Below are 20,625 nucleotides of genomic sequence, written 5' to 3' on the forward strand. Positions count from 1 at the left end.
TTTATCGAAATGAACACGTACGCAAATTCGTTTATTTATTCTTCGCTGCTAAGTTATAGTCTGCACATTGTAATTCTCCATATCAAATATCATAATTATAATTCGGTGCACAACTAAAAGGAACACTTGCGCGGAAAATCAGCCGGAAATCGCACGGAATTCGGAGCGTGCCAAATTTATTTTCAGTCTCTCGCTTGTTTCGTCGAGAATCACGCTTTTTTTATCTCGACTGCTTTTCTTATCGGTACAGGGAACGTTTTCCAGGAAAGTAATCAGGTCACGTGTTCATGGCATTTACTCGAGGTTGGGAATACCATGCCCGTATTCTACCGACAACGAAAAACACCAATCTGTGAGACAAAATAAACGCCGTTAAAACGCCCCCAAATGCAATGAAAAATAAAACCCGAGAACAAGCAACCCTTATTATAAGGAGTGACCGTTCTTGCTTTTGAGGACAAGCTTGTGTGGTACGTGAGCAGCGACGTTACTAGAACGTTTCTCGACACTCAGTTGAGAAAATGCAATAGAGCCTGCTCCGAAAAAGTGGCACCGATCCGTACTCGAGAACCGAGCTAATGGCGATCGCAACGCCGCCATTTTTCCCGCAGCGGCCACTGGGAGAACTGCACGGCTTCTTGTATTGGTTCGGGAGTGTCGCATTCGATAGCGTCCGCTGCGACTGATCTATTTAGGCTTTAATCGGCGATTTTGGCGCCGAAACATATACGATGAAAGGGGGTTCAGGGATGCCAAATCCCGTCTCCCAAGCGGACGCACCGTAAGTTACTTCCAAAGTTAGGACGCGCCCATGTCGGGACGCGCTAACTGAAATCACCGGTAAGACGTGTTTGTATAAAAACAATACTATTTGTGCTGCAAAACCTTGTAAATTAAAGATTTTAGAAAACATCACGCGCCTGCTATTTTGTACAAATCTCCAATGAAAGTTCCTACCAAAAGAGTTTTAAAGCGGAGTTGTTAAGAGCTAGTATCTCCAGGATGGTGTCCGTCCGCACAAAAATGTTGACACAACACTCTGGTTGCAGCCGTCGCTCACAGATAACGGTAGCTGTCCAGAGCGTTGTGTTTGCCGGTTGTCTGCTTGCCGCGGTCGCTCATAGATCGCGGCAACCTTTCCAGCCTTTTCACTCTGGCTTGCCGACTTGCGGGCGGTCATTCATTCCCACCATAGTACAGCTTCGCTGGTCTTCTTTCTTCACCAGAGTGAAAAGGCTGAACGTTTTTTTTTTTGTTGTTTTTTTTTTTTTTTTTTTTTACGCAAAAGCATGATTTCTAAAAGCTCAAGGCGACCACACTAAATGAAAAAAGATTGAGCTGCCATCTTGGCACCTCGAGCCTGTGAGTTTCGGTACTCTGCGAACATTCAGTGACTCTAGCAGTAGCCGTATAAGGCAACTTTCATGTTTCAACTCGTCGCTAAAGGGTGCCGCTGTAATCGTATTTAGCTCGGTCTCGGTGGACGCCAGCGGCCCAGGTTTCAACGGTGAGTTTCCCAACGCACTGTTTTAGTAACGTTAGCAAGCAGATTTCTGCATAAAAGACAGCCTCGGCACGAGCTCCTCAATTTGCATTCCGGGCTGGCACGAACGCGAGCGTTGATAGCGTTGATCACAGGCGGCAACCCCCGCTCGTGCGAACGTGACTAGGGACCAAATGGGTTGCCTTAAAAATGGATAGAAACGAAGGCTCGGCTTGGCTACTTTTATTGGCGCCGAGAGTCGTCATCGTAACTCATTTCTGAGTACCGGTTGTTCGCGCTCGAACGAGTTAGGCTTAAGCACGAACGCCAATGCCGTTAAATAGCGTTGTTTGAATAATCGCTTAGATATATTAAGAGGCTTAATTCTGAGACACCGAGGCAACTAATGTGAATTAGCGGTTATCTTCTTCTTGTCCTTTTTTTTAGCTCACCTAAAAATTTTGAATAAATATTCTCTTCTTACAGTAAGACGAGAACGATTTCAGACACGTCGGCGAAAAATCGCGTAGACGTGAAAAAAAAACACAAAAAAAACAACAACACTTTTTACCGAGATGAGTTAAAATTTGAGATCGCTTTTAATGTTCAAGTTCTACTTGCATACGTTCTGTCTGAAATAATTGGATGCGAAACCACAATGTTTATCATAGCCGCAACGTTAGGTAAATGAGGCTAGATTTAACACCTTTCTACGGAGGTATTCCTTTTCACTTTTTCTAGACCACAATCTTCCCTTTCCTCCTCATTCCTGCGGATTTTTTTTTAAGTTCTATCATGTTCTACTGCCTTTATGTGTATCAGAACGAACTACCGAAAAGCTAAAGAAAAATAGACTCCGTCGCCAAATGTGGTTAGTGTTATACCCCTGCCACGCGGCGCAGTTAATGTAATTTTCATCGAATGAGATTATGTGATCGGCGAATCAGCTCGCCATTTTGACTTCAAGCGTCGCGCGTGCACCGCATTGGGGCAAGTGTGGCGCGCGCTGATTGGGCGATCACACAAGGTAAGGTGGGGTAAAATTAGGGCGCGGGGCAAAATGCGATAGTTTGTGTTTAGCGCCTTCCATCTCATAGACTAGCCATCGGAGTACGTTCAAACTTTCCCCAAAAGGTGTCGTGACCTCTACACTTTGCCTTTGTAAAACATAAAAGCTGTCGGCAAAAGAGTTCCGGAGAAACAAAATGCGGAGTTGAGGTTGACCTGTTTAACCCCAACAAAACAGCGCTAAATACAGTGTGATTTTTTTCTTTTCAAGAATTGCACCCCGATTGGCCCCGACTATTCTGCCAAGGTTTTATTAATATTCTTTATTATTTCTATGCCGAACAAATTTGAGCGATTTATGTTTTTTTGTTGTTTTTTTCCTTTTTGTTGAAATAATCATTTACGTAGAGGGATATGCACGGGGCAAAACGCGACAATCTGGCATTCTGTGACACGCATGTCAACAGCGCACGAATCTCCTGGTTGGTCTTGAGCCATATTTCTTTACTCCCCATGTTTAGAGTGGTCCGAACGTATAAAAGAAAATCAGCAAGGGCTTCATAGCGAGAAGTTGATATGAACAAAGCTGACGATAATAATCCCTGGCGAAGGGGAACAAAAAGGACAAAGGACAAACACAAAACTCCAAACATAGTTAGGTGACTGGTGCGCGACTGAAAAAATCCGCCTGGTCCTGGTATCGAACCAGGGACCTCTCCATTACAGGTGGAGCGCTCTACCAACCGAGCTAACCAGGAGTAGACGTCAGTAGACCAAACGATTCGATACCAGGACCAGGCGGAATTTTCAGTCGCGCACCAATCGCCTAGTTCTGTCTGGAGATTGTGTCCGTCCTTTGTCCCCTTTCTCCAGGGGTTATTTTTTTTTAATGAAATTATGTTATTGTAGTCGGTTCGATGTGTGACTTCTGCACGCTGTTAATCATTTTTGTTTCATATTATTGCAGTATATATTGGCATGTTTCTCCTGTTTGACATGGTTATTTGGCTGTTATTCATTTTCTTATATTATTGCAGTATATATGTTTCTCCTGCTTGGGCCTTGTTATTTGATCTTGCTGTTCTGCTGTACGTTTGCTTTTGTAAATTTCTTTCGTCCCCCCCTACTGTAATGCCCATCGGGCGATGTAGGTACCAAAAAATAAATAAATAAATATTATCGTTATTCTTGTCCAGCTCGCTGCACCTTTCTATTAATTCAATTATTACATTAACCTTAATATGCCGGCCGTTCACTCCTGTTGGTGTTGGACTGGTGGCAGCTGATGTTAGACTGGTGGCACTGGAAATAGGCAGGTCCCTGGTTCGATACCAGGGCCACACGGATTTTTTTAATCGCGCACCAGTCACCTAGTTGTGTTTGGAAATTTATGTTTGTCCTTTGTCTCCAGGGATTATTATTGTTTGAGTACCAGTTTACTCAACTATCGACCTTGTTACATAGTAACGAGCAGGTCATTTTAAAATATGTACAATTGTAAGATACAATTCGTCAGACTCAGCAAAGGTGCAGCAATACCTGCCATGAACAACTTCATTCGCTAATAAAAATGTTGCGTAAGGTGGGTCGTCCGTAATAACGAGACAAAAATGCGCCGATTTATCCATCATTTCTCTAAGATGTTGTCTACATGGCGGAGTGTTTATATTAACTAGGTTCGTATTAATAAGACATGACTGTATAGAACGAAACTCTAATATAAATGACGAAGGTTTTGCAATAATAACAAAATTATATTGTGAAAATAGCAAATGCTTTGGCTTCAATTTTCAATTTGGGAGCTCTCCTTTCGGTTAGAGCGCCCTAATATATTCTAGGTTCACTAGAAAGACGAAACAAACCTTAGGCTTTGAAGCATACGGGCGCTTATGTGATGGCTTCCAAATACAGTCATTCATCACAAAGGCAGAAAGGATATTACAACTTCGCCTCGTGCGCGTCTTTTTATATATTTTGTTATTTTGATCGGAGAATATCAATGGAATAAAGGTCAATTGTAGATGAGGCTTCTATGCAGTTCGTATATTTTGGTTTTTATTAAAACCCTATTCAGACTCGGCTATTCAGCAATCTTTTGTTTGTCCTTAATTTTCTTTTTTACTCATATCTCCTAAAATTGGATTTGAGTCGTTAACAAGATAGGACGATGTCTCGCGCGTTCAGATAGAAATGGATCTCAAGGAACGCTCCTTAGGTGAAACCCAACAAATTGATATTTGTTTTTAATTATTATTTTAGCAGTTGATTGAACGTTCCTTCTCACCTCCATCGCAATGGTCCAAATGTCTCGACATTTTGGGTGGTGGTAACCACGGTGGCGATGGGGTATTGTTTTTTACGCTCTAACACGAAATGGTATGTGAGTTTGTTTTGGCGCACAACACGAGACAGCAAATGAAGACGAAGATTGTACTCCGCCTCACTGTACGATGGACTAAGGCCCGAATGCTGGCGGGCGGAGCACTTCCTCGAAAAAGCTTGCATCCGCATTGCAAAAGAGTGCGCGAGAGAAATTCCGATACGGAGAGTACAAAGAGCACTAATCTTACGTGTATGGTTCTCTGTTGTGATAGCGGGCATTTCATATTCGTGTAGTAAAGCTACGTGCTATTTAGTTTCATAAATAATCCTGCGATATTTCGTAAACATGTCAACTTTTTGGAGAAATTGGAATGTCCGCAGGCAACTCTGAGATAAAGTCGTGTCTCTTTAGCCATAACAATCCAATCTTAGTGAGAACCGAGGCGCGTACGAGGCTGATGGCTGTACGGCCGGAAAGTCTGGGCTACAGAATGCGCCTTCTTTCCGACGTTTCACGTTTCAAGTGCATCTCCTCTGCACCCAAAGTAGGATAGAAAAAGGTAACAAGGTGGTCGGAGAGCAGCACTGTTTTAACGTCATCTCCCTGCAAGGCAAAGCTGTTGTTGGCAAAAGCAACCAAAAACCGGCGTTCCGCTGCCCCCCCCCCTCCCCCCCCCCAAAAAAAAAACATAAAGAAAGAAAAAAAAAAAAACGTAAATCCGAAGAGAAATATTATTATTGTCCAGCGTCCTGCAGATCATGCGATGCACACCAGAAGAGAGGGCAATGCCTGGTGTGCAAAGAACTTTGGAGCCAAGCAGCCCCGCATTCTGTATGGATCGGGTGCATGGAAGGCAAGGAGTGGGTTCATGGAGGGTGCGTTGGAGCTCAAACAGTGTGTTACAACTGCTTCTATTGCTAAACCTTAACACATATCAGGCTTTTTTAAGTGTGTCCTATTGTACCCCACTACGTTGTCTCATTTTGACCCACAGGGCGAGGCAAAATGAGATATTGTGTGACTTTCAGATATCGTAGTTTGTTAAACGTTTCGCTTGCTCTCGTTAAGTGATATTTGCTGAGCATAGAGACAAGAAAGATATCTAAAAATATCCCCATGCTGCGTATGAAAGCAATAAAATAAAATTTACCATTAAAATGATTTTTTTTTGTTTCATTTTGCCCCTCCTTATTCTAATCTCACCCGATGAAAATGACATTCGCTTTACCGCGTGGCAGGGGTATAACACGTTCCTTTGCAATCTCGTAAAAAGGAAGAAAAAAAAAACAGGAATATTTTATTTTGCAGGAATTAACAAAAAACATAGATCAAGGAATGGAATTCATTGAAAATAATACGAAAACAAAAAGGCAAGAAAAACCAAGTCAAGACAGAAGTGCGTAATTCAGCAACGATCCACGCGGCACAAACAACAGCAACATTAGCAAAAAACAGAACACCGCGTCAGCTTAATCGAACCGAGTTTCAAACACCCCAAAAACATTGTCGCGGACAACACTACTAAAATAAAATTAAAAAAAAAATGCAACAGTCAGTCAACGACACAAGTTCCGAAATACTGCGACGCGACCAGACTTCTAAAATGAACGCGAACAAACATCAACGTCTCTTTCACCGCAAGAAAACAACCACAACCCGAGCCACTCTCGAACCAAGCAATACACCCGCCACGCAATCCCCACCAAAAAAAAAAAAGAACCAGTTTTGCTCAAATCTTTGAATCGCACAGAGAAAACAGCCGAACACGCCGAGTATGTTGTGGATTCGCCACATAACACGAGGGAAAACAATTTGCACCGGGGAAGGAGGTTGTCGTGCGGGACGGAAAACGATCTCTCCCGAGCACGCACCGCAGGTTTGCGTTTGTTTGTTCGGTTGCTTGCCTCCACACGCCCTCTCACCGTATAGCTTGGAAAACGGCGAAGGCTACGCTCCCAGCGAACCAATCGGCGCTTCCGAGCTAAGCACGTAGCTGTAACACCAATACGCGGCTCTATCGTCATGTCGCTGCGGTGGCGCGGTTGTCGGCACGGCGCAAGCGCACACGCTTCACTTCGCACGAATAAGATTTCTGCGCACGCGTAGTGCGCAGAACCCTGGCGGGGCCAATCGTGGGCTTGCTTGTAAAGAGCATGTCGGTAAACACCCCATATGACTATACCCGTTTTTTCACCTCAAGAAAAAAGCAAGTTTTGCGCATTGTTCATACGCGGCGCGAAGTAGTTCTCACGAGATTTGATTGTCGGAGTAAAAAGCGATGATTTTGGCGTTTGGAACGTCTGCGTCTTGATAAGATAACATATATATAATCTAACATTCACCTACGGATCTCTTAATTATTCACATAAAGAGAGAAATTAGTAATGGTCCGCGAGGCGCTGCTCTTTTTTTTTTTTTTTTTTGATAGAGCTCTTGAAGTGAAAACGGATACAGTTGCGCGAAGTGCCGGCGAAGCCACTGGTGGGAGAAAGAGAGAAAACCTGGTTTTGTAAGAATTTCGAGCGACAGGCATTTTTGCGCTTTAAGGGGTGCAAATTTACAAATTACAGGCGACGTACTTTTCTTTCTTTTTTTTTTCTTTTTTTTTTTGTTCTTTAAAGATTGCAAAAATGAACCTTTGGGACAGCAAAAAAGAAGGTCCGGGGAAGAGGTGAACTTCTCCTTGCGCTCTTCTCCAACTGGGCGGGTTACGCTCTCGCCTTTGTGCCTTAAATAATAATAATAATAATAATAGACATTTTTATTTCCATCGATTGTGATGGAAATAACCCGAGGAGAAAAGCTGCAATATGCAGCTTGACTGGTCCTCGGGCCCCTACAATGGTCAGCAGCAACGGCACGGAAATACACAATATGTACACACAAAAAGCAACGTTTTGAAAGTTAGATAACCATACACTTGGCCTGTTAGTGAAGCAAATAGACACACACGAAAAGCAACAATTAAAATTTACATAACTATGCACTTTGGCCTATTAATGGAGCAAGATTAAACAGAAAATAGAAATCAGGAACAAATCAGGAGAAAAAATACAAACGCAATTCTTTAGAAGTTACAGAGTCAAAATCTACATCATTAATATAAAAATGATTTAGCAAGTTTGGTGGAGCAAATCTAAGCATTTGGAGACCATAGTTCGTTCGCTGAGTGACCATCTTCCACTTCTACGTGTCGCGAGTGACGTATGCCGGTGCTTTTTCCTACAAACGTGCAAGGTTTAAAGAAACAAAAGACAAAACATGAGGCCCTTATTTTTTTTTCTCCTGAAACTAGCACATACTCTATATTCATAGAGGTTATAAATTGTAATTATCTTAAAATTTCTAGATATTTCAAAAGTCCGAGCATCATACGAGACATTACATATGCTTGGCAGAAGAGCCTGTTGGTTTAAGTCATGGATGAAGACAGAATAAACAATTAAAACAGGGACAACACAACCACATCTTTCATAAAAGATGTGGTTGTGTTGTCCCTGTTTTAATTGTTTATTCTTTCTTCATCCATGACATTACATATGCTCCCTAATATTTTTTTTTTGTAACAAAAACAGTTCTTCCACACTGGTTTGTGTCGATGAACCCTATACTAGATGGCAGTATGTTAAGTGAGAGTAGAAAAAGAGTTGTAAATTATCAATTTAACATTCGTGGGCAACACATAATGGTTGCGATTTAGGATATTTATTACTCGGCATAATTTTGGAATAAGATCATTTATATGACAATCCATGGACGTGTTCTCATTCAAAAATACACCAAGAGTTTTGAAGGAAATAACTATTTCAGTTGGACAAGAATTTAAACTCAGTGATCTAGATAAAACCACAGCCTTGTTCTTTGGACGAAAAATAACTGCTTTTGTTTTATTATAGTTTACCTATAAGAGTTACTACCGCTCCGGGATTTTATCTGTGATAAAGTGTGGTTAATCTCATCTATTAAGTCATCACCTGTTTCGGAAGAGAAAAATATGCTAGTACCATGCATCCGCGTAGTTAACAAATTTTGCTTCCTTGTTAACGTTAACAGTGTCGTTTACGTATAAGTTAAAAAGAAGGGGTCCTAAAATACCTCCTTGCGGAACACCTGAGGTGACGGGTTTTATCTTGGATGAGTAACTGTTCATGCATACGAATTGTTCACGATATTGCAAGCAGTACTGTAAAAGCAACAGTGCCTGTCCACGGAAACTATACATTTCAAGTTTTTTTTTTTTATATATTATTTTAAACATCATGACTTAGGCAGTCAAACGGTTTCGTCAAATCCAAAAATAACTCTAGCACTATTTTTTTGTTTTCAAATTTGTTCAAAATGAATTCCTTTTGGTTAAGTAATGATGTTTCAGTAGTACAGTCCTTCTGGAAACCAAATTGAAAAGAGGTAGTAAGATTATATTTGTTTAAAAAGTCAATTAAACGGTGATAGATTAATTTCTCTAAAGCTTTAGAAAACAAAAGTGCTGTCAAGTGCTTCGTTGCTGTCGTTCTGATTGGCCCGAGAAAGCCATTGCGTTCGCTCTTTGCCAATCCATAGCGTGAAAGGAAATGTATACAGATAACGAAACAACGCACAAAAATACGAATACGAGCGAAAGGAATATACAGGACGAGCGCTGTTCTGTACACTTCTTTCCTTTGTTTACGTTGTTGTTGTTTTTTTGTGCTCCGTTTTCAATGTTAGTCACGGGCCGACTCGCTCGCATTGCCACTCTAATTCTGTCGTTTGTTTATGGAATTTTTCTTTTTGTCATCCTGTTTCTGGTGTTGCTGCGGACCCATCCCAGTTCTCCTCACGTTTGCCCTGCTCATGGTGTTCCTCTCAGCCGCCTGCGCCGTGTCGTCCGTGGTTCTCCTGCTCGGATTGTGGGCGGTAAGTGCGCTGCAGCCTCGCATTTTGCTTAGTCCTGCTGCGAACCTTTCGTGTGTGTCTGCGTATTTTTTTACTTTTTTTTTTTCTTCTGGATGTGTTGTTTTCCAGGCTCAGCCGCTATGTTATTCCAGAGTGTTGCCGTTTTTCCGCCTGGCTCGAATTACTACACAAGCGTGTAAACATTGAAAAAGGAAGAAAATAAAATCACTCGCAAAATTAGAACTGTATAAAAGAAAAACAAAAATATTTCTGAAGTTTATAATTCCAAAACTGCTCAGAAAAGAAAAATGCTTCACTGCATTTTTTTTTTCTTTTTAGAGTTGCGCATGGTTACAAAAATGAATGTTGTTTTCTTTTAATCTCGCGAATAAACTCGAAGAGCAGGGAGGGGGAGGGGAGGATGCGGAGGAGGGGAGGAGGAGAGAAAGAGGAGAGGAGGATCGAGGAGGAAGAGAAGAAGGGGAGGATGGAGGAGAAGGAGGGAAGGGGAGGAGGGGAGATGTCAGTTACCCGTTGTGCAGGCAAGTGATATCACCATTTATAAATCACAGAGAGGCACGTATGAAAACGTGGTGTACTCGTTAGCCAAGTGGCCATCTACATTGGTGCGGGTCTTTGCTGTACCCATCGACCTCTGTGGCGCGTTGGACGAAGTTTGTAAATTGTGTGCCGCCAAGGTCGAATACGGCTTGCTCGTGGTAGTTCTGTATCTCTCGTCTACAGCACTGACCACATATTTCGTGCAAGACAAAGAACTTCGTACCGGCCATCCAGAAAAACTTCCCATTGGTCCCGAGGAACGTGTACTCGCAGTTTTGCTGTGTCATCTCGGGGTCTAATGCTGAGAAAATCAAAAACTCCGAGCAGTTTTTGACTGAGCAGAGAGCAAATAGGATGATACCGAAAGAATCCCAATGCTTCGTCAAAGTGCTGACTCTAACGCTGTCACGTTCTTCCGCCTTGTCCTGCTGTCCTGTTTCCTGGCACCGGCAGAACTTAACTTCCAGATATGTGAGAACTATATTTACTTTCTCCGGATAAGTGCTGAGCGAGAATACCACAAGATATATATATATATATATATATATATATATTTATATATATATATATATATATATATATATATATATATATATGTGTGTGTGCGTGTGTGTGTGTGTGTGTGTGTGTTTAGTACGGTATATCGCAGTATCAAAATACCTCAAGAGAGGAGGAGGAAAGAAGGGGAGGAGGAGGGACATACCCTCCTCTCCGTACCCGCCTCTCCTCCTCCTCAAGAGCGGGAAATTTACCGAAAATTTCCCGCTAAATGGCAGGAAAGCACGAGAGGAGGGTACGGAGATGAGGGTATGCCCCTCCTCCTCCTCCGTACCCTTCCCTCTTCCTTCTCAAGAGCTGCGCTCTAATTCGGCATTACAGGAAATTGTAAACGTCTTTCATTTTTTTATTCAGACCATACCCAAGGCCGAGGCACGGTATTGCTTGTCCTTTGCAAAGACGTGACATTATCAGCATACAGTCTTACTTAACAGTAGTAATAAATATGTTGTTATGACAACCGCGCACATATCTATCAAATGTACACTGATTACAGCATATATACAGCCAAGCGTATCGCTTGATTCAAACCGCCTGACAGCAATCTTTTAAAATACCCCATCTCCACATATACTAGCGGGTGATTTTAACAATCACAACATTGTATAGTGAAGCAAGACCACTAGCGCTCATGGCAGAAAGCGAGCTGATATCACCAATGATATCGATTTACTCTTTCTTAATGATGGCAGCCCAATTTTCTATCGAAGAACATCTATTGCTAGCAGCCTTCACCTAATTTTCGTAACATCACCAGGCGGAATGGTTCAATGGCATCGAAACACGTGGGAGTGACCACACACCAACGTAGATCATCCTACGTAACCTTAATCTTCAATATCGGAAGCACATCGTGAAACGTGTAAATTGGGTCACTTTTCATGATGACATGGAGAAGAAAAGTAGCACTGTAACCACCTACACTGAATTTATAGTTGTGAATTTTAAGTCAAGTCATGAAGCCACAAAATCTCATAAATTACCAATTATGCAAAACACCATCGATACTGAGTTTAACGTCTTCGCGCTTTACATACAGCGACGTGCCGAGCGGCAGGCGATGCGCACAAAATCTGTTTCTGACGCAAAGACAGCCAATTATCTCCAGAAAGAAAAAAAATAGCTACATCTGTTTAATCTAGCACGGCCGGCAATGGCAATCCCACTGCGCAACGCTTGGACCCAAGAAACCTATTACAAGGATGTGGAGGACAGCGTGGTACTTTCGTACAGCACCACAGCAGCAATATCCTTTCTGAACAATAGCTCTTTCACGAAATACTTCTGAACTTGTTGTGGCGGACGAATACTGCGTCAATAAACTACAAAGCAAAATACACCAACGTACACAAGGCAAGAACCAAGTGGAAACATTCACAACGTCAATTTTGATTAACCTTTCAAACTTCATGAGCTGAAGGAGACTTTTCGGGCGTCTAAACTTTCATCCATCTCAGGGCCTGATGGCGTGTACATGCAATGTTAGCGCATTTAGGCAGCACCCTAGTAAAAAAAAGTCATTTGTATGAGAAATATCTTGTGTCCAATAAACACATATGAATCATACAAGATATATAAGAACATATAAGAACATATAAGAACCACATAAGAATTATATGAGAACTATATAAGAATTATATAAGATATATAAGAACCATATAAGAAAATTACAAGAAACTTCCCAGTACTTTCTTATATGGTGCTTGTATGTTTTTATATATCTTATATAGTTCTTATATCGTTCTTATATGGTTCTTATACGGTTCTTATAAGTTCTTATATATCTTGTATGATTCATGTCTTTATACGCCTCGCAAGTTGGCTCATTTTCGTCTTCTGCGCATGAGAAAGGAAGTAGCGGTGACGTCAGAACGCCGAGCCCTGATTGGTTGATCGCGACCCCCTATCTCAGCGTCGTCCGCTCCTTTGCAATGTCGTCTGCTTGCAACATCGTCTGCGTCTCTCTTACCTTTCCTGCGACTTTCGGAGCGAACTCGACTTCGCCTTTAAAGGAGGGCAGACGAAATAACTCGAGCGGTACGTTGTTTTTGTTTAACAACTAGCAGACGCGCATCAAGGAGGGAAGTCTAAGGACTCACTGGCGAGGTGTCCCGGGGCGCCGAGGTTTGTTTGCTTAGAACCGAGAGTGAGCGTGTTAGTGTCCGTAAGTTCCCTCCCAAATACTTTTTCCCTCCATTCCTGTGCGGCGAGACCCCTCACTCTTTGACGGCGCCGGCGGGTTGGCGCAGTTAACGTCACCTGCTTTACGTCTGCTAGTCGCTTTACCTTTCCTGCGTCTGTCGGAGATTCACCGCTTTTTCACCGGCGAGACTCACCGTTGCCTCGGGAAACAAGGAGATAACAAGAAGAAGAAATTGACCTCTTAATCTAAAATTGAGGTCAGCGATCAAAGTATAACACGGGAAGGGTACACAAGGGTCGCGCGGGCATATTCCATTCAGCACGTCAGCCGGTCGTGGGCAGACGGTCGCCGAGTCGCGGAGTGCCTGCTAGGCCTAACTGCCCAGCTCGTTTGGTCGCGTTCGGTGGAATCGTGGCCGTTGGAGCTTTTCCCCGGTGTTTGTGGATCCAGCGTTCTTGTTCGTCGTGCTCTGTTTCAAGTAATTTTTACTTTTTTCTTGCTGCTTGAAGTCAGGACGCGTCAGAAGCTCACGTAGAGAAATAAACGTCCGTGGGTAGTCGCGACCGCGACGATGTCGGCCATGCTGAGTTCATCGTAAGAAGTGCGTAAGACAGCTTCGGAGCTGTCGTGGGATTTCGCCGTAACCTGCGCAAAACTTACGAAAATTTCGTTTCGCGAATACGAATTTGTTCTTAAGTTTTGTCTTACGCACATTTTTGGCGTAAGATCGTTTCGTGAATCTGGCCTCTGCACTTCTGAAAGTCGCAGGAAACGTAAGACAGACGCAGACGGCATTGCGAGCAGACGACGCTCAGATAGGGGGGCGCGATCAGCCAATCAGGGCTCGGCGTTCTGACGTCACCGCTACCCCCTGCGCAAAAAGCAGACGAACTTGCCCTCCGCATTGGACTCAGAAATTTCTCATACAAATGAGAATTTTCAATAGGGTGCCAAGGAAAAACTTTTCGATTTTTACAATACCTCATGGCTGACCGGCGATATTCCTGACCCCTGTATATGAGCTAGAATCATCCCAAACTTGAAACAAGAAAAATTACCAACCGACATAACGCCTCGCCGCCCCATACCTAGTGCCTGCTGCGTTAGAATAATCCTCCAACCAATGATCGTTGCGACACTTGAATGGTATTCGGGAAGGAACAAGATCTATCCCAGGATAATGACTGGCTTTCGACGTAGACACAGCTCAATCGATAGCGTTATAGATCTCGTCACGTGCGTTGAACACCAAAAATCACGCCGCCGCATTTGGGCAGCCATATTTCTTGACGACAAAGGTGCATTTGATTGCGTTCAATATTAAGCAATCTTAGAAGACGCTCTTTATGAAATTGTACTTGGAGTGTGTCTTTCAAGATGGGTGGAAGGCCACTTGAAAGGCGGAAACATTTATGTTTTCACCCCTGGCAGCGATGCCAACCCTGTCACGATAACAAGGGGATTGCTTCAAAGAGGACTTCTGACCCCTTCGCTTTTTGATGTCCCGTTTATTGGTCTTTCCAAATTATTTACAACAACATTACATCTATCACTTTATGCGGACGACGTTTGTATGTGGACATCGTCAGATCCACAGCGCTATGTTTCCAACAGACTCAACAAGGCGACTGTGTTAATTATCGACTGTCGGAACGACGCCTAACCAATTCTCTGAAAAAAGGGGAAAGAAGCCTCTTGGTGTTTACTGAGTGAAATGTCGAGAAATATCCAATCTGTGCAAAGGGGATTATTATTTCTTACGCAGCACACTTTCTTGGTAGTGACATTCGACTGCTCCTTCACATGGACGCCACGTATCAAACCATCCCAAAGACATTCTATCAGACTTTATAAATATCTTAAAATTTATCAGTGGCACCTGATGGAGCCTTACTGTGTCATCTTTCCTACATCTCTACAACGACCTCTTTGTAGGCCTTTTACCCTATAGCATGCCCGCACTTCACGGCATATCACGCTCTAACTTAATTGAACTTGAGCGTGTACAAGTACAAGCTTTGCGGGCTTGTCTTCGACTGTCGAGCAAAACATCTAACGTTGGTGCTCTCGCAGAAGCTACGGCCATATGTCCTGGGGTTACGAAAACTGAAGAGACCGTTCACATTAACCTAAGGCAGCTCACACGAAACAAGAAACAGAGTTTTTTTTAAATTGGAAGCTTAAATTTGAATCTTTTTTTTATATTGGAAGACTATCTGCAGGATATTCACAAGTCATTAATATACTTGAAGAGTACAATCCAAAAAAAAGTTTGAAATTCCAGACGCCAGCCTATCTAAACCATGCCTCAATTTTAGAATTTTAATTGAATTCAATATATATGTAGTTTCAAAGGATTCAAACATACCGTTTCATATTCCAAAACAAGTGGCCCTAGCATGCATTGCTGAACACCACTCTTCGCTCATCCATGCTTTTACAGACGATTCATGCATGGCCAACTTATCATCCTTTCGACAATAGATCCCTTAGATCAATGTTAAGATCAACGGTACGCTCAGCCATGTCACATCTTCAACAGCTGCTTAGCTCGCAGGTATTCGACAAGCTAAAAAATTGATCACAACCCAGAAGTCACTATGTTTTAATTATTTTGAGTATTTTTTTTACCGATTTAAGAGCTGTGTTGCAGGCTTTGTCATCTCGCAACAGCAAAAGTAACTGTGCGCGGCTGGTTCAAAAGATAGTAACTATATTTCAAAATGAAAACACTAAACGACATAGCTGTATTCTCCCATGGCTGCCTATCCATTGTGGAGTACTGGGCAATGAGACTGCCGGCGCAATCGCAAGGAATTCAGAGCCTCACGCCAAACGTATTGTCATATACCGTTTTCGAGATATGATGGAGCACGCTTGGTGAAAAATATTGGCCACGAAATTACATCCTCACTCTGGGACAATGCACAATAGTATTATAAATACCTTCATGCTATGGATCCTGCGCTGAATTTTCGGGTGCCTCGCGGTTTGTTGCAATCGACTGAAAAGGTTCTCCACCGGTTACGTTTAAACGTTGCGCTTACACGATCATACCTCCATCAAATTTGTAAGCAATATTCCCCCCTATGTTTATCTTGTCAAATGCAGGAGAGCGTCTACCATCTTCTCTGTGCTTGCGCAACCTACGCCCAAGAACGCGAGACATCAGTGAAATATAGCGGCTCGTTAGAAAACTCCGTGCTCCCAATCAATGACATTCTCGACCAATGGAAAAACATCCACGACAGTCGGAAGACAACAAAAGACCTCTTGATTTTCCATCAAGACACGGACCTGCTTCACAAGCTTCTAAACTCACAAGAACGTTATACAGGTGTTACATTGACCTCGCGTAAATAACTCGTCTGAGTGGGTATGTCCGGTTGAACGTGATATTATATTTTGGTGCATACCGAGGTTGCATATTTTATTTTATTATTTTACACTTCTAACTAATTTATTTCTGAACGAAGAAGCCGACCAACGCAATATCAGTGTCAACCTCTTCGTGTCCTTTCGCTTCTTCGTCTTCAGCAATAATTAACAAAAAAAAAACAAAAAAACATTGACGCAGCAACATTGCAAAAAAAAAAGTTATCTCTAAAAAAATTTGCGAAATCTCGAGGTGATGCAGAAAAGTCAGCGCTAAGGTTATATTAGCGAGTTTTCGTGTTGCGTACTACACGAACAAACGCGAGCACTGTGCGCTTGCGCTCTTAGCGTTGCGTGTTCCCCACTGCGCTTCCGTCTGCTCCTACGCGCCATACTGAAACCCTTTATTATCTATACTTCGCTTGACATTTAGCCCCACCACGGCCAATGCAACGAAGTACGGGTGCTTAGAGCGATAAACTGGCAGCTGAAAGTGACCCCGACTCGGCCGCCACCATGCTGCACATTTTTGACCACTAGACACGTGACCTAATAGTTTTACGTCTAGATTTTAATGAAGTACACCGCACAAAGATAATTCCTTATTGGTCTTTATTAGCAGTACCGGCGAGATAAATTATGTTTCGTTTGTTTTAAGTCCAAAATGGGCTTTTACGACAAAAACTCGGGCAGCTTCGCGATGACTCCGCTAGATGCCGTCAGCCGCAGTGCTGTATTTTGGGTATTTCTTTGGAGCTAGACACTGGTTTCTGGGGCTAACAGTATAAAAAAATAGCTTATCAAGCTTTTTTTTTTTTTTTTTTTTTTTTACCGCGACCGCAGGTTAAATTTTGGCACAGTTTGCCGTAAAAGCCTCAGGATTTGGTACGGTCACATGTCTAGTGATCAAAATTCTACAACATGGCGGCAGCCGGGGAGATGGGGGTCACTTTTTTCTGGTGAATGGGATACCAGTTTATCGCTCTAAGCACTCTACCTCGTTGGGCCAAAGCTACCATCTTATAAAGTCAATCAAGGGGCGTCGAAAACGCATCGTCACGTCGTTCCTCCGCTTTGTGTCTTTGCTACCGCCCTCTAAAACAATCACGCGCAGAGAAAAAGAAATATCCGAATTGTGCCGAATTCGCCGAATTCCCTGTGAGTGAATGGTTGAGGTGGTCATAGCTAACGCACAAGTTCAGTAAGTTCCACGACGACACGACGGGTTTGACTCTGCTTGGTTGGCAGCTGATGCAGCGAAGGGGCCAAGAAAACCCCACACGCTCGATCCCCACCACTACGGGACGGCCCGATTTAAATGAAACAACCGCAAAAATTCCATTGCACCAGTGCATACCCTGCGGTAAGACCTAATGTCAAACCGAGTATAGGAGGTGTTGGCCCACCACACTGCGAGCACCTCGGCCGGGATTCGAACGCCTCACGGATCGAGCACGCGCCCGCAGGTCCCGTAATCTGCAGCATTTACGAAATGTCCCCAATAGAGACTCTTCGTAGATCTTAAGTTGCAGATCGCAGGTCCTGCGGACGCGTTCTTAAACCGTACTCTATGCGACGGCACAGGCCCCCGCAAGCAATGCGAGGCTCTCGCGAACAATCTACAAAAAAAGCGGCTGATGTAGCATAAAATAGTTGACCTCTCGTATAGAGATCCGTAGGCCGAAACATTTCGCATGGAGCTCAAGAAGCGCCTTCGAAAAATAAGAATGGACCGACCCGAAGCGAAGCCAACCTGACGAAACAGAATAAAAGACAGACGACGCGAAGCTCTAGAAGTCTCCTCTGTTCGCAGCTCGATCGTGTGACTTTTTTTATGACGGAAGCCCCACAGATACTCCGCTACAACTGAGAGCAAGGAACGCTGAAAGAACTCGTCTTTGTGCGAGTTTAGTCAACAGGGGACCACGCTGGACGCTTGCCACGGGCCGTTGACGTGCGACGGAAAGAAAAACAGGGCGATGCCCTCTTCTCAAAACCAGGAAAGGCGGCACGTTTCTCGCGTCGTGGTACGTGTCGAACGTGACAGATCCGCTGCGCCGGGACCTTTCTTTAACTGAGAACTTGTTCCTCGCACAAAATGTGTTTTATCACTCGTATTCTTGAGAGAACTGTCGGAAAGAACCGCCACGAAAGACCGTCACGAAGCAGCGTCATGAAAGACCGTGACGTGAACATTCCCGCAGACGTTTGCGGGGAGATCGACGTCACGGGATTACGTCATGTAACCTGAAGCCACGTGACGTCAATTTTCCCGCCGAATTTAGCGGGGGGATTTTTATAACGTGACGACGTCAAGTAGACCATTATTTACGCTAAAATTGACGGGGAAATTGATGTCACGTGACCTGACCATGTCATGTTACCTCAAGTCTCGTGGCATCAATGGACTGAACGCATTCTGCGCTTTCTTTTCTTTTACACTTTGTGTAAATTGCACATTGTGCAATCTACACCTTGCGGAAATTACACAATTACTCGGAGAATAATCTACACAGCTCGATCGAGAAAAGAAGACACGGCTTTTCGGCACGCAGAAATAAAGTACGCGCCGCAGAATGCTGAAACTCCGTAAGAACGTGAAGCTAGCAGTGGCGACAAAATGCGAAATTTTGAGAACATGACGTTGCCTGAAATAAATTTTACGAGGTAGAAACAAAACTTCTGTCTGAGCCCAGGCCCACCTAGCTTTAATATTCATCAAACCAAAAAATGATTGTCGGCACCTGTAACATTTATTTTTGTGAAAAGAAAAAAGAAGAAAATCTTGTCAGAAAGAAAGCAAACATTATGGCCTTTCTCGCTTAATAGTATTTTTTTTTTAATATTACTAATGCTGCAGGCGCCCACAACGTAATTTTTGTAACTTGACGAATAAATGCCTTAGGCTCGTAGCGAAATGTAACTTTTCTGACGTGTCTTTTAATCCAGGTGAAGTCATGTTCTCAAACTTTCGCATTTTGTCACCACCGCTACTGCGTCGCGCGTTCTAATGGGGTTTCAGATTTCTGCAATGCGTACTTTATTTGTTCGGGCCGAAAAACAGCGTTACATGTCATCGATCAGGCACTGCAGAAAGAGATGTAACGTCACGTAAGGAGATACAACGTCACGTCACGTAACAAGCCAAACTACGTGACCCCGTAGCCACGTGCCATGAGAGGTCACGGTGTCACGCGACATGGTGACGCATGTGCCGACAGTTACGGTGTCACGTGACTTCGACTTGCCCTTTTAACACTCCCCACGAAAATACGGAATACTCCGGAGACCAGTGTTTCCGGTCTTGTTCTCTTCGCGCACAGTGATTCGTGGTAGCCTACACACGGGGACAACTTTTTTTTTGTTGGGGGGGGGGGGGGGGGGGGGGCTTTTCCGAGAAGAGGAGAAGAACGCACTCGCAGCTTTAATCTACGCTTAAAAAGGAAGAGGGCACCCAGCGCCCGTACATTTAACTGTATTGCCAAGAAAGGTTGTCCCCGGGTATAAGAATCCTTTAGAAGACGAATATAATAGTTTTCCGTGGTAACCGACACATTTTATTACGTGTAAAGTGTCCGTAATAAAAATAGATGGCGGTAGTTTTCGTTATAAGATTTCTGGTCATTTTCTGAAAACATCTTTGACGTTCAAAGGTGTTTCTGAAACGTGATATCTGTTCACCACTAGAGAGGTGATTGCACACTGAAACCGTCTCTAAGTTAGTGAAGGCAACCCTCTAAAAGTGCAAGTATTTAAAAGAAAATAATGCTTTCCTGTACCAAAAAGTAACGTGTCGTCACGTAGACGTAACATCGATGCATTTTACCTAAATTAATGACGGCGTCAGGTCTCCATAATATTGATATAAACAAAATTCAACGCGATATTTATTGACTGCTGACAACCCTATTAAGCACAGTCCTCTGGAGCAAGAAAAGAAAACAGCATAAGCTGCATAATACTTGGGAATCATTCCTGTGCATGTAAAATTGAAAGTACTTAATAATAAAAATCACCTTCGATGTCGAAGGTTGCAGGAAAATGAGTGATTTCACAATAACAAATGCTATAGTAAACGTTTATAGATAACTTTTATTAGAATGAAGTAAGGTAGTTTTGGTCCAGCCTTGCTTTAAACACGATCACAAACCGGGACCAAAACTTCGGCTACGGCGAATAACATTGGCCCCGTGTTGTTCACGTCATGGAGTGCACGCCTGGTACAAACAGCCACGTGATTTAGATTTACCGCACAGTCGTTCTCAGCGCACGTGTCGTCGGCGCCCAAGGTTCTTCTCA

The 20,625-nt window shown here is 43.2% G+C and overlaps 1 protein-coding gene across 2 annotated transcripts in view; it reads left to right on the forward strand.

The window, feature by feature from the left end:
- Positions 1-20,625, forward strand: part of LOC8052387 — a 179,078-nt gene that overhangs the window by 127,856 nt on the left and 30,597 nt on the right. For both annotated transcript variants that reach the window (XM_040211343.3, XM_040211344.3), the window contains exon 3: positions 9,625-9,710. In XM_040211343.3, the coding sequence (XP_040067277.1) occupies positions 9,625-9,710 (86 nt within the window). The remainder of the gene's footprint in view (positions 1-9,624; positions 9,711-20,625) is intronic.

This window comes from Ixodes scapularis, unplaced genomic scaffold (assembly GCF_016920785.2).
Source record: "Ixodes scapularis isolate PalLabHiFi unplaced genomic scaffold, ASM1692078v2 PGA_scaffold13__105_contigs__length_92229423, whole genome shotgun sequence".
Lineage (NCBI taxonomy): Eukaryota > Metazoa > Arthropoda > Arachnida > Ixodida > Ixodidae > Ixodes > Ixodes scapularis.